The sequence below is a fragment of the Bufo bufo genome, chromosome 3, assembly GCF_905171765.1.
Source record: "Bufo bufo chromosome 3, aBufBuf1.1, whole genome shotgun sequence".
Lineage (NCBI taxonomy): Eukaryota > Metazoa > Chordata > Amphibia > Anura > Bufonidae > Bufo > Bufo bufo.
Window position 1 is genome coordinate 330,038,583 of NC_053391.1, and position 13,946 is coordinate 330,052,528.

Consider the following 13,946-nt stretch of genomic DNA (forward strand, 5'->3'; position numbering starts at 1 on the left):
TTTTGGTGCACACACACAGGCTTCTAACTTTTGTTGTACTTTACTTTAGTGGTTTTCTCTATAGAGCTATGGCCATTATAATGTAATACTAGGATTTGTGTTGTGTAGTACTCACAATACACAATGTAAATTTACACGTTTTTCCTATATTTTGTATAGCCTTCGTTCAGACTGAAGCGGAATCACCACAGCCTCCCTGACAGAAATGAGTAGAAGCCCCCGCGCCGCCCGCAGTGATGAAGCCCGGCCATGACGTCACTCTGAGCGCATTCTCCTGCATCCTCGGCTCAGGGCTGGGTGCTGAGGCCGCCTCACTGACTCACCATCTGTGCTTCCCAATCCTAAAAGAATGCAACTTTCCTCAGATAGTCTCAACACGCTGCAGGGCGCAACCAAACCACCCAAAGGGGGTGACCTCAGACCTTGCTTCTAGTTTTCTTTACTATAAACCACTAACACGCCAGACTTTTACAACACTGACACGACTGGTAGAGGTTAGAAGCTCGGCAGGAGCTGTTTTACCCCATGAAAGCAACTTGTATTAGAGAGAGGAAGTGAGCCCCTCCTCCCGCCGCACATGGTACAGTCCTACGTGAGAGGCTGCTCAGTGTCTGTTACAATAGCATTTCCATCAGCTGCTCCTCTAGACTTGGGCTCAGTGATTTTCTCTTCTCGAGTTTCTGTAGGATCCACCGGCGGCAGATTCCCGCAGAGACGGCTGGAGATCTCTCGTCAGGTCCCCGTTCACATCTCCACACAGCAGAGCCCGGCTGTGTCTGAGCAGGGAGGGGGCTGGACAGTATTCTTCTTTCCTCCCTGGTGATGAACGGCTTTCTGTCCCAACTGTTAAACGGATCCTGTTGCCCTAAGGAATGAGACTGCAGCAGAAAAGTAATCCTTGATATTTCACCTAAGAAGCCCTGACTGGCACAGCCATAGGAACAGCCGTTACTGGACCTGCTGACTGTCTCCACTGAGGACATGGACAAGAAAAGCGAGGGATGCACACAAGGTGGGTATGCTGCAGGCATGTACACGCTGCGTGGGGCATCACTTGGCATATGACACTGCAGATTCCAGGACTGGGCACCAGATCCCTGTCCTCTTCACAGCACAATGCTGCAGATAGTCATCATGGAGGAGCACAGCACAATAGACTGGAGGAGGGGGCCCAGGCCCTCAGCTGCCTGCTCTAGAAGTCCCAGGTTTCTATGTATATGGGCGTCTGCACTGTTCTCCAGAACTTCTGCAAGTGATTCATGGCCAAACGTCAGCTTTGGGCCTCATGCACACCACCGTTGTGTTGTGTGGTCCGCAAAACACGGATGGTGTCCTTGTTTGTTCCGCAATTTCCCGAACGGCACAGACCGCCATTGATATAACTGCCTATAGAATAAAACAGGTTATATATATATATTTTTTGGTGCGGACAGCCTCTTTTGCGGCCCCATTGAAGTGAATGGGTCCGCATCCAAGCCGCAAAAACTGCGGCTCGGATGCGGACAAAAACAGTGGTCACACACCTGTTGTTTTAGTCCGCATTTTTTTGCGGGTCAGACGCGGACCCATTCACTTCAGTGGGGCCGCAAAAGATGTGGACATCACACCGTGTGATGTCTGCATCCGTATGTCCGTTCCGTGGCATCCCCCCAAAAAATAGAAAATGTCCTATTCTTGTCCATATTACGGACAAGGATAGGACTGATCTATTATGGTCCGGACGTTTCGTTCTGCAAAATGCGGACCGCAAAAACGTCTACAGCCATGTGCATGAGCCCTTAGGCCTCATGCACACAAACGTATTTCCTTTCCGTGTCCATTCCGTTTTTCTTTTTTGTGGACTGTATACGGGACCATTCATTTCAATGGGTCCGCCAAAAAAACAGAAGTTACTCCGTGTGCATTCCGTTTCCGTATGTCCGAAATTTCTGTTCTGCAAAAAAATAGGACATGTCCTATTATTGTCCGCGTTACGGACAAGGATAGTACTGTTCTATTAGGGGCCAGCTGTTCCGTTCCGCAAAATACGAAATGCACATAGATATAATCCGTATTTTTTTGCGGACCGCAAAATACATACGGTCGTGTGCATGAGTCCTTATTCAAATAAAGACTTCCTGCGCCAATTCCTATTATATCTAATAGGAAGTATATATTTCTATACAGCTGATGGGGCAGGTCACGATCACCATCCGTGAAAGCCAATAGCCATGTACCAAAGGATGAAACGGCCATAAAAAAGTTGTCCCATCAGTCAGGGGAGTCACTGAGGACGGTGATAGAGTTGAATTCAGGAGGGGACCTGCATATACTGACCAGGTTCATAAGTATTGCTAGGAGTACCTTCCGTTTTTTTTTTTTTTGCGGACTCATTGAAATGAATGGTTCCGTATACAATCCGCTAAAAACGGAACGGACACGGAAAGAAAATCAGTTCGTGTGCATGAGCCCTAAAGCTGAGTTCACATCACCATTTATTGATGTGTCAGAAGAACAGAAAAATAAAGATAAAAACGGATCCTGAACATCTGTTATGCTCATTTGTCCTCCATTTTAGCCACGATCCGTTTTAGCCATTTCCATCTGAGATCCGTTATTCTAAACAGAAAAAAATGTCCTGGATGCAAGTGCTGGATCTGACAGGCGACGGCAGCAATAGCGCCTAGTGGACCCTTTGACTATAATGGGGTCCATGGTTTTTCTGGGCATAATAGTGCAGCACGTTTTTAGTGGAGACTGAGGCCGCTGATGTAGCCTGCAGCGCAGATGTGAGTACAGCAGCCGAGTATCAAATACGGATTGGCTTTCAGAGTACTGGCCACTACAGTCTGCAGTAGTTTGTCCATCTCATTGGTTTCCAGAACTATTTAAGGGTACGGCTACATGCCAATTTTAGGCACGACACGTGTCGTAGTGTAGCGGGCTGCTATAGGAATGAATGTTGTCGCAGCGTGAATTGCATGTTTGCCGCAACATGTGAATCTCCAAAAATCCAGCAGTGTTGCCCCTTTTTGCGACTTGCGTGTTGCCGTCACAACTAACATGCACGTCGCACTGCATGGCACTTCAGAACGCCGTACCCTTAACCAGCTGCTATGCTGTCATGTGTGGGCACGTTTTAAAGCAGATAAGAGAGGATTACACTGAACTGGTCTCGGATCTCGTCACTGGGGTCTGCATTTGTGTGGCAGATAGGCCTCCGCTGTCACCCTGTAAATGGTGAACAGAGAGCAACCATCGCACCAAAAAATACATTGAACAATTATTCGTTTGTGTAATTGTCGCTTACTGCTCATTAATGGAGACCTATCTGCCAGTCTAAATGGAGTCGACGATTCTGGGCTGTAGATTACATCATTGGCCCTAAATCAAGCTCTCCCTTGATGTCGTCATGGCTGGTGGATTGGCATGAATAGAAACGTAGCCTCTGGCTTCCTTGTGGTTTCTCTGCCCTTGTATGTCTTCCTGGAAACTTGTGTATGTCTGTTGCCCTTGGATACTATGTATGGCATGCAAAGGCACATAACGCTGAGAGAGCACTGCACATCTATGTCTTATCTACTACAGCTAGGAAATGCCACATCACTGTCTGTGACTAATAATATACAGTCAGGTCCATAAATATTGGGACATTGACACAATTCTAACATTTTTGGCTCTATACACCACCACAATGGATTTCAAATGAAACTAACTAGATGTGCTTTAACTGCAGACTGTCGGCTTTAATTTGAGGGTATTTACATCCAAATCAGGTGAACGGTGTAGGAATTACAACAGTTTGCATATGTGCCTCCCACTTGTTAAGGGACCAAAAGTAATGGGACAGAATAATAATCATAAATCAAACTTTCACTTTTTAATACTTGGTTGCAAATCCTTTGCAGTCAATTACAGCCTGAAGTCTGGAACGCATAGACATCACCAGACGCTGGGTTTCATCCCTGGTGATGACCTGCCAGGCCTCTACTGCAACTGTCTTCAGTTCCTGCTTGTTCTTGGGGCATTTTCCCTTCAGTTTTGTCTTCAGCAAGTGAAATTCATGCTCAATCGGATTCAGGTCAGGTGATTGACTTGGCCATTGCATAACATTCCACTTCTTTCCCTTTGGTTGCTTTTGCAGTATGCTTTGGGTCATTGTCCTTCTGCACTGTGAAGCGCCGTCCAATGAGTTCTGAAACATTTGGTTGAATATGAGCAGATAATATTGCCCGAAACACTTCAGAATTCATCCTGCTGCCTTTGTCAGCAGTCACATCATCAATAAATACAAGAGAACCAGTTCCATTGGCAGCCATACATGCCCATACCATGACACTACCACCACCATGCTTCACTGATGAGGTGGTATGCTTAGGATCATGAGCAGTTCCTTTCCTTCTCCATACTCTTCTCATCACTCTGGTACAAGTTGATCTTGGTCTCATCTGTCCATAGGATGTTGTTCCAGAACTGTGAAGGCTTTTTTAGATGTCGTTTGGCAAACTCTAATCTGGCCTTCCTGTTTTTGAGGCTCACCAATGGTTTACATCTTGTGGTAAACCCTCTGTATTCTTCTCAGGAATCGCGGTGGCCGCGCGGGCGCATACGACTTCTTATCTTCTCCCGGCCGGCCGCGCGCTGTACTGAACGCGCACGCCGAGACCGCGCATGCGCCCTGGGGACTTCTTCCTGGCAAGTATACTATACTGGCCAGGAAGAAATCACCATAGCGCGGTCTTGGCGTGCGCGTTCAGTACAGCGCGCGGCCGGCCGGGAGAAGATAAGAAGTCGTCTGCGCACGCGCGGCCACCGCGATTCCTGAGAAGAGCGGTGGCCGTAATCAGGGGAGACGGAAGACAACAGTCAGGTAAGTATAGGTTTATTTTCTTCGGGGTGGGAATTTGTTAATTAAATATATTTAGAAAAATGATAACTGTTAAATCATTAACAGATTTAACAGTGATCATTAAGATGATAATACCCCTTTAATAGTGATCATTATGATGGGATAACCCCTTTAAAATATCTTGGAAAACCCTTTAAGGAAGCAGGGGGGTCTGACACTGCTGGAGCGCCTTAACTGCGGACTATGAGAAGCAGACACTTTTATGCAGGATTCTTATACTAGAAAAGTACTGTACTTATAAATATAGTATATATTTGGATATAATCTAATAAATAATAGCATTTGAAGTCCTGTAACATCTGCCTGGATGATCACACTAAAAACTGGCTGTATAATTTTTCGGTTTCTTCCGGGTAATGGTTATGGAAGAAATATGCTTAGCAATGCACATAGACTGCTGGCACATTCACGTTGCATGGCACTGAGTAGTGGGAACTTTTCTTAGCATTACATAATCATTGAAATTCTGCCATATGCTTAAAATGGATGGTTTTCCGCTTGCTGCTAGTTGCTTTTAATGTAAAAAGTGCCATTTCTGCTGCCGTTTTAATAAGACGCGTTCAGGTGGCAAATTGGCAGACCTGGCACAAATGCATGGCAGGCTGTTTGTGCCTATTATAGCAACAATCAAGCATTGTGAAGCGGCAGGTTTAGTTTATATCACCATCGCGTTGGCAAGAAAGCTGAATAGCGCCTGTGACCTGCTAAGCAATGATGTCACACCCGATGATCTGCAGGATCGCAGGTCCATTAAGTAATGTAATAGGACTATGCTCTCTGAGCTTTTCTTTATTTTGCCAGATGTGACTGTACACTGGATAAGGGCCCATTCACATGACCGTATGAACGGATCCGCATCCGTTCCGCATTTTTGCGGATGGTATGCGGATCCATTCATTTCTATGGGCTCTGAAAAGATGCGGACAGCACACTGTGTGCTGTCCGCATCCGTAGTTCCGTTCCGCAAAAATAAACTCACATGTCCTATAGTTGTCCGCATTAAACGTTCCGTAGCCCCATTCAAGTCTATGGTTCCGCAAAAATGCGGATCATACGGAAGTGCTTCCGTATGTTATCCGCAAAAATACGGATGAATGTCAGCAATTTACATATCCCTGCCCCCAATAAAAATAGATACTTTTACGGATCCGCAAAAACAGAACACCATCCGTTCCGGTTTTTCACAGAAGAACAGATCCGCATATTTGCGGATCCGCAAAACACATACAGTCGTCTGAATAAGGCCTAACCCTGAGGAAAGTTAAGGCTACTTTCACACTCGCGTTTGGTGCGGATCCGTCTTGTATCTGCACAGACGGATCCGCACCGATAATGCAAACGCTTGTATCCGTTCAGAACGGATCCGTTTGCATTATTCATTCAAAAAAGTCTAAGTCAAAACGGTTCCGTCCCCCATTGAATTTCAATGTAAGTCAAGACGGATCCGTTTTCAATTGCACCATATTGTGTCAGTGAAAAACAGATCAGTCCCCATTGACTTACATTGTAATTCAGGACGGATCCGTTTGGCTCCGCATAGTCAGACGGTCACCAAAATGCTGCAAGCTGCGTTTTACTGACCGTCTAAAAAACGCAACAGAGACTAAACGCAGTCAAACTGATGCATTCTGAACGGATCCTTATCCATTCCAAATGCATTGGGGCTGAACTGATCTGTTTGGGCCGCTTGTGAGAGCCCTGAAACGGATCTCACAGGCGGACTCAGAAACCCCAGTGTGAAAGTAGCCTAATACAACCCTCTGCATCCGTTCAGAAGCAGCGTTTTGGTATCCTCCTCCAAAGCGGAATGGAGACAGATTGGAGGCAAACTGATGCATTCTGAGCGGATCCTTTTCCATTCAGAATGCATTAGGGCAAAACTGATCCGTTTTGGACCGCTTGTGAGAGCCCAGAACAGATCTCACAAACGGAAAGCCAAAACGCCAGTGTGAAAGTAGCCTAAACTGTAAGGCCTAATTCACACAGATGTACACATAGGCAGCGCATGTAAATTAAAAAATAAATGGCGTTATTCACACCTCTACGTGGATAAACTCATGGAACACTGACCTGGAGACCCTGGTCTTTAGCAGCTGCAGTCTATGCCCTATAGCAGTGATGGTGAACCTTTTACAGACCAAGTGGCCAAACTGTAACCGAAAACCCACTTATTTATTGCAAAGTGCCAACACGGCAAATTAACCTGAATACTACAGTCCAGTATAGTATATCCTCCATGTACTTTATCATTTAGGTATAATAGCCTGCCTGCATTCAGTGCGCTGCTTGTGCCATTCATAGCGCACCCTGCGCCTAAGGGTTCATAAGGCATGTTGGTACGCCTTAGACTTTTTTCAGGGCGCCTGAAGAGAGGGCTCTGAGTGCCGCCTCTGGCACCTGTGCCATAGGTTCGCCACCACTGCCCTATAGACATATGGACCTACTGCCATGTTAGAAATCATCTGTTTGTTGCAGATGCAACATGGACAATTTTTAATGTGGCCTAAAGGTGCTTTCACACACAGAATTTTTATCTTTTTTGATGTGTTTTTGTATATGTTTAGACAAAAAATGCTGTTACCAGAGGATTGAACTGGACTGGACTGAACATCGCCTCCGATCTGAACTCACAGCATTATAATGATTTGTGATGCAGTCAGTTCCTGTGTGAATGTGGCCACTGCAGCCAATGACTGCCTGGGAGGCATGTCACTGCTGTGGAAAGGTGACCCATGTTAACCTGGGTATTGATCTCATGGAGACCCAAGATCTGCAGCGGGCTACTAAAAGAGATGGAACCCAGCGGCTGGGATCAGGTTAGTATGATTCCCACCGAAGGTCTGGCCACGCTGGCGGTGGTCTCAGTGCTCCAGACAAAAAAAAATGACTAGGAGCCATTGGCTCCTAAACTAAAAAAATTTAGGAGCCAAATTACATTTTTTAGTCGCCAAATTTTAAAATGCATATAATTTTAAAAAAAAGGACTTTGAGAAGATGAGACGCAGGTGCACTACATATAGGAGAAAACAGCACCACATGCCTCTCACATCCAGGGACATTTTCTGGGGAACAAGGTGACTAAAAATGGCGAATTGCGTGGTTTAGAGTTTTTTTTTTTTCTGTTACGGCCTTCACCGAGCGGAAATATTTTTGAATATTTTAATAGCTCACACTTTTTGGGACGTGGCGATATGTAATGTTCTTTATTGTTTGTAAATTTTATATGTAAAACTGGGAAGGGGGCCATTTAAACTTTTAGTATTTTTTTTTTTTATTTTTTTATTTTTTAAACTTTTTATTTAACAACCATTTCTTCCCTTAGGGACTAGAACCTGGATCTTTTCATCCCTTGTGCTATTCACCCTGATAGAGCTCTATCAGGGTGAATAGGATCTCACATCTCCCTGCTGCCCTGGGCTCTGTGCACACAGCAGCAGGGAGCTGAACATGGCAGCCAGGGCTTCAGTAGCGTCCTGGCTGCCATGGTAACTATCTGAGCCCCAGCAGTGTAATCTGCGACTGCCACCAATGAAGGGGATGGGACCCTGTGGCCACCATATAACAATGGGGGGGGGGGGGGAGGACGACTTGTGGCCAGTGATAATGGGGGGGGGGGGGAAGAGGCTTTGGGAGAGCGCACTGCACCACCAATGAATGTTTAAAGAGGACCTTTCGTGGGTCCAAAGAATATGTACTTAGTAGCAGGCTGCATAGAGCGGCGCCCAGGGATCTAAGTGCACTTACTATTATTCCTGGGCGCCGCTCCGTTCGTCCGCTGTGGCCCCCGGTATTTTCAGCATTCAGAGGAAGGAGGAGGAGACGCCAGTGTCTCTCCGTCTCCATAACAGCAGCGCTGTCCAATCACAGCACAGAACTCTGAGCCTGGGAGAAAAAAAAACTCCCTGGCTCTGAGTTCTGTGCTGTGATTGGACAGCGCTGCTGTCAGGGAGACGGACAGACACTGGCGTCTCCTCCTCCTTCCTCTGAATGCTGAAAATACCGGGGGCCACAGCGGACGAACGGAGCGGCACCCAGGAATAATAGTAAGTGCACTTAGATCCCTGGGCGCCGCTCTATGCAGCCTGCTAAGTTCAGATTCTTTGGACCCATGAAAGGTCCTCTTTGACTCCTTCATACAAGTGTCTGCAGCGGTATCACAGACCCGGCAGCCGGCCTCAATAACAGGGCGTGCGATCTGGGGCACCTGAGGGGTTAATTGCCGCGGATCGCCTGCCCTGTTATTGAGGCCGGGTGCCGGGTCTGTGATACCGCTGCCTATACTTATGTTTTACATTCATGGTGGCGCAGTGGCGACAGCTCCTCCCCTCCTCCTCCCTGCTATCTCACCATTGGTGGTAGTGGCGGCCGCGTCACAGTGGAGAGGGAGGGACTCCTTCCTTCTCCACTGTGCGGTGTGCTAGTGAAGGGAACTTAGGCTGCGCAGGATCGCGGCGGTACAGTCGCAAATGGCGACAAGACTAAAAAGTCTTGTCGCCATCTGCAAATTTTAAGGCGCAAAACGGTCGCCATCTGGAGCCCTGGGTCTATTTGAAAAGCCCCTGGGAGTGAATGACCCCTTTTAATCTGTAATCTACCAGCGAAGAGCTTTGGAAGATAATTTTTACTTCCATCTTTCAGTTTCATGTAGATGAGTCTTGCCTTTAGCTCCCACACCACTATGTGCGGTATATGCTGTGTTTGCATAAAGGAAGTCGTGGGGCAGGGAGACTTAGGAAACCGTCCTGGAGAGAATGGAATGACCTGATCAGATTTTGTGCTGGAGCTAGCAAAGTTTCATGAAAAAAAAAATATATAATTAGTTGCAGACTGGCCTAGAGAAAAACATGTCATGCCGCTATTAAAATATTCTCTTGTGTATGAAGTTTAGTTTGAAGGAATCTCCATAAACATTGATTAGCAATTCTTCTTGGCAGGAAGTTTTCATACGTGGTGTTAAGTATTCATAACAAATATTTGAGTGAAGAAGATGAGCCCAATCAGATCAGGTAGTTGAAGGCTTTAGGAACTGCTTTGACACAAGTGTTTGAAGAGCATATTCTTGAAAAGGAATGGAATAGACGGCAGTATTATATGGGCAACCCCATGGATGCCTTAGGCTTTGCTTGGCATCAAGAATTTTGTTTATAACGGAAGCCATGACATTGGGCCAGATCTGTTGTACGACTAATTCAGACAGTGTGTGCTGGACCACAATGACTTGCAACAGCTGGACATCAAGATCTGTGTAGCAACCAGTGTCAGGCAGCTGCTGCCAAGGCAAATAAGATCATGGAGTGCATCAAAATGAGTGTAGATGCCTGTGATGGGAACATAGTCCTACCACTTTACAAATCACTAGTCAGGATTGGAGTACTATGTACAGTTCTGGGCTCCTGTGAACAAGGCAGACAGCAGAGCTGGAGACGGTCCAGAGGAGGGCAACTAAAGTAATAACTGGAATGGGTGGACTACAGTACCCTGAAAGATTATCAACATTTGGGTTATTCACTTTAGAAAAAAGACGACTGAGGGGAGATCTAATTACTATGTATAAATATATCAGGGGTCAGTACAAAGATTTCTGCAATGTTCTGTAAATATGGAGCATCATCTACGTTTAGAGGAAGGTTTGTACACAAACATAGAAAAGGATTCTTTACGGTAAGAGCAGTGAGACTATGGAACTCTCTGCCTGAGGAGGTGGTGATGGTGAGTACAATAAAGGAATTCAAGAGGGGCCTGGATGTATTTCTGGAGTGTTCCTAGATCTAGTTACTAGATTTCTGGAGAAGGGTTGTTGATTAAGGCCTCATGCACACGACCGTATGTATTTTGCGATCTGCAAAAAATACGGATTACATCCATGTGCGTTCCGTATTTTGCGGAACAGCTGGCCCTTCATAGAACAGTACTATCCTTGTCCGTAATGCGGACAATAATAGGACATGTTCTATTTTTTTTGCGGAACGGAAATAGACATACGGAAACGGAATGCACACAGAATAACTGCAGTTTTTTTTTTGCGGACCCATTGAAGTGAATGGTTCTGCATACGGTCCGCAAAAAAAACGGAACGGATACGGAAAGAAAATACAATTGTGTGCATGCCATGAGCCCTAAGGGAGCTATCCTGACTACCAGATTGGAGTCGGTAAGGAATTTTTTTGCCATTTGATGAAAAATGGTTTCTACCTCATGAGGCTTATTTGTGATCCCCTGGATAAACTTTGTAGGATAATAGGTTGAACTAGAGGGCTGTGTGTGTTTTTCCAGCCTTACATACTGTTACTATACAGTGTTACATGCTGCCCTATTGCTGTAATTAGCGATGGAACCCACAATTTTAGTTTATTTGTGAAGTAAGATAATTCTTTGTGTTATTTTCTTTTGCTATTGCTGTCTCAATGAATGTAGTATAATGTACTTAAATGGTAGTCGCCCAATTGCAGTGAGCTACAGGGGCGGTATGGAGGATGGGATTTGTAGTACTCAGTTTGGGCACTCCCTGGGCTGTGCAGTGATGGCGCACCTCTCTAGTTTTGGGTTTCTCCTGCCTGGTGTTGAGGGTTGCTGTGAGGTGCAAGCAGCTGAAGATGTCGGTTATGTTTAGTGGTGCAGGAAATAATGAGGCCAAGTTAACAGCAGAATGGTTCCTTGCTGAAAAATCAAGGTCAGGTGCATTTGTCACAGTTATTAGCTTGCACGGACTGTCAGTTTTTTTTATACAACTGCCATTTCCACCGATCTCACACGTTAAACGGCTGCAGTAACGGTTAAGGGTCTATTCACACGTCCGTTTTTTCTTTCCTGATTTGTTCCGTTTTTTGCTGAACAGATCTGGACCAGATCTGGACCCATTCATTTTCAATGGGTCCTGAAAAAAATCAGACATTGAGCTGTCCGTTTTTTTCCAGGACCCATTGAAAATGAATGGGTCCAGATCTGGTCCAGATCTGTTCAGCAAAAAACGGAACAGATCAGGAAAGAAAAAACGGACGTGTGAATAGACCCTTATGGGTCAAGATGTCTCTTTAAAGCAATTTTCCTCACACTGCACTTCTCCAGATGTCTTTCACATAAGCATCCAAAAATTGGGATGCAACACTTCTTTCACAGGGCAGTCCCCAATGTCAGACTTTACCTTTTTTTTTAACAGGTTGCCGTACTCACAGTTAAAGGGGTTATCCCATCATAATGATCACTGTTAAATCTGTTAATGATTTGACAGTGATCATTTTTGTAAATATACTTTATTAACAAATTCCCACCGATTAGGAGAAAATTCATCCCCACTTACCTTATTGTTGTGACTCGGTCTCCCCTGGTTACGACCACCGCTCTTCCGCAAGATCCCGATGGTCGCGCTTGCCCAGAAGACTTCTTCTTTTCTCCCGGCCGGGCCACTCGCTGTCCTGAACGCGCACGCTGCCGCGCATGCGCGACGGTGACTTCTTCCCGGCCAGAATAGTACAGAGCTGCGAACGCGCACGCCGGCTCTGTACTATACTGGCCAGAAATAAGTCACATTGCGCATGCGCGGCAGCGTGCGCGTTCAGTCCAGCGCGCGGCCCGGCCGGGAGAAGACTTCAATCAAGATGAAGCCTGCCCCCAGCCAGAATCCAGGAAGTGAACGCGCGGTGGCAGCAGGTAAGTATGAAACTGCTAAGTGGGATAACCCCTTTAATGCTACAACAGGTTTCCACTGCAGAATGTAGCATGGTGGGCTTATTAAATTTCTGCCTTTTTTTTTTAAGCCTTTCACTTTCTGGACGATGTCTGGTATGGAGTCTATAAGCTTCTGTTTAAAGCACTTTGGAGGAGATTTATCAGACTGGTGTAAAGTAGAACTGGCTTAGTTGCCCATAGCAACCAATCAGATTTCACCTTTCATTTTCCAGCTGTGAAAAAAGAAAAGTGGAATCTGGTTGGTTGCTATGGGCAACTAAACCAGTTCTACCTTATACCTGTTTAATAAATCTCCCCCTTTATCTCCACAGGGCTTCTACATGCACCTCCTCTCAACATTGTTTTCTTTCTCCACTTTGGCAGGTGTTAAGCTTTCTTCAGGGCTGTGTTCTGCAGCCTCAGTGCACTACATTGTATAGACGTACACTGTCTCTACACTGAATGCCTCTGATCTAACCAATCCCTTTGGGGAGGGTATAAACAGCCCTACTTTGCAACTGGCTGCTAAGGCCTATTGACTCTTAGAGCAAGTTACATCCATATGCAGTAAATGACATTTTTGACCTTTTAGCAGCGTAAATACAGGAAATGCATAGAACCCATTTGTAGTGACAGTGGGACGCTGCCCAGTCAGGAAGTCAAGTGGTTACATATAAGATCTGAAGACTGGACATGAGCATACATTTATCAGAAATGTATAATACTTTCTAATTTTGCTTTGACATCTCTCTCTGTGGAGAAGTGAAGACAGGCTGCCATAATAAGGCTTCTACCCTTTGTGTTACATTGACAGTCCAGCCGTATGATATTACAGTCTACAGTTCCTCATCTCTCTCCTCTCCAGAGCTGTCCTAAGGATGAATGCTCTGCTGCTCCCGTCTGCAGCTAGGCCCAGTGAGCCAGGACCGGCAATGTGCTGTAGACTGGATCTGCTTGAGGTAGATAACTTAGCAGCCTGCGCTGGGCATGGAGATCAGCCCTTGTAGGGAAAAACACAAGTTTATATCTGCTGGGCCCTTAGAAGTGTAGTAGTATTTCTTGTAACTGGTTTAAATTATTACATATTTTTCATGTGCTCAGTAATTGGAGATTTTCCGAAATACCCAACAAAAGCCACCAGTAAAAGGTTGGATTGGGCATTTTTTATTTGAACATGTTTCAGGATCGGCCGGTATGTTCCTCAGGTGAAACACAGCATAGGCCAGGTTCACATCATCGTTTCGTTTTCCGTTTTTCTGATCTGTCAGAAGAACAGAAAACAAGAAAAGGATCCTTTAGGGTACATTCACACGACCGCAAATGGTCCGCATCCGTTCCGCAATTTTGCAGAACGGGTGCGGACCCATTCATTTTCTGAGGGGATGGAATGGAT

General features: G+C 45.7%; 1 protein-coding gene across 6 annotated transcripts in view; it reads left to right on the forward strand.

The window, feature by feature from the left end:
• The first annotated feature begins 504 nt into the window (after nucleotides 1–504).
• The window catches only part of MAP7D1 (MAP7 domain containing 1), a 90,501-nt gene continuing 77,059 nt past the window's right edge, over nucleotides 505–13,946 (forward strand). For 2 of the 6 annotated variants that reach the window (XM_040424401.1, XM_040424405.1), the window contains exon 1: nucleotides 514–1,012. In XM_040424401.1, coding sequence (XP_040280335.1) covers nucleotides 982–1,012 — 31 coding nt within the window. In that variant the 5' untranslated portion in view covers nucleotides 514–981. Of the gene's footprint in view, nucleotides 1,013–13,946 lie in introns of all 6 variants that reach the window. The other 4 variants (XM_040424409.1, XM_040424403.1, XM_040424404.1 and 1 more) reach the window with 4 other exon arrangements.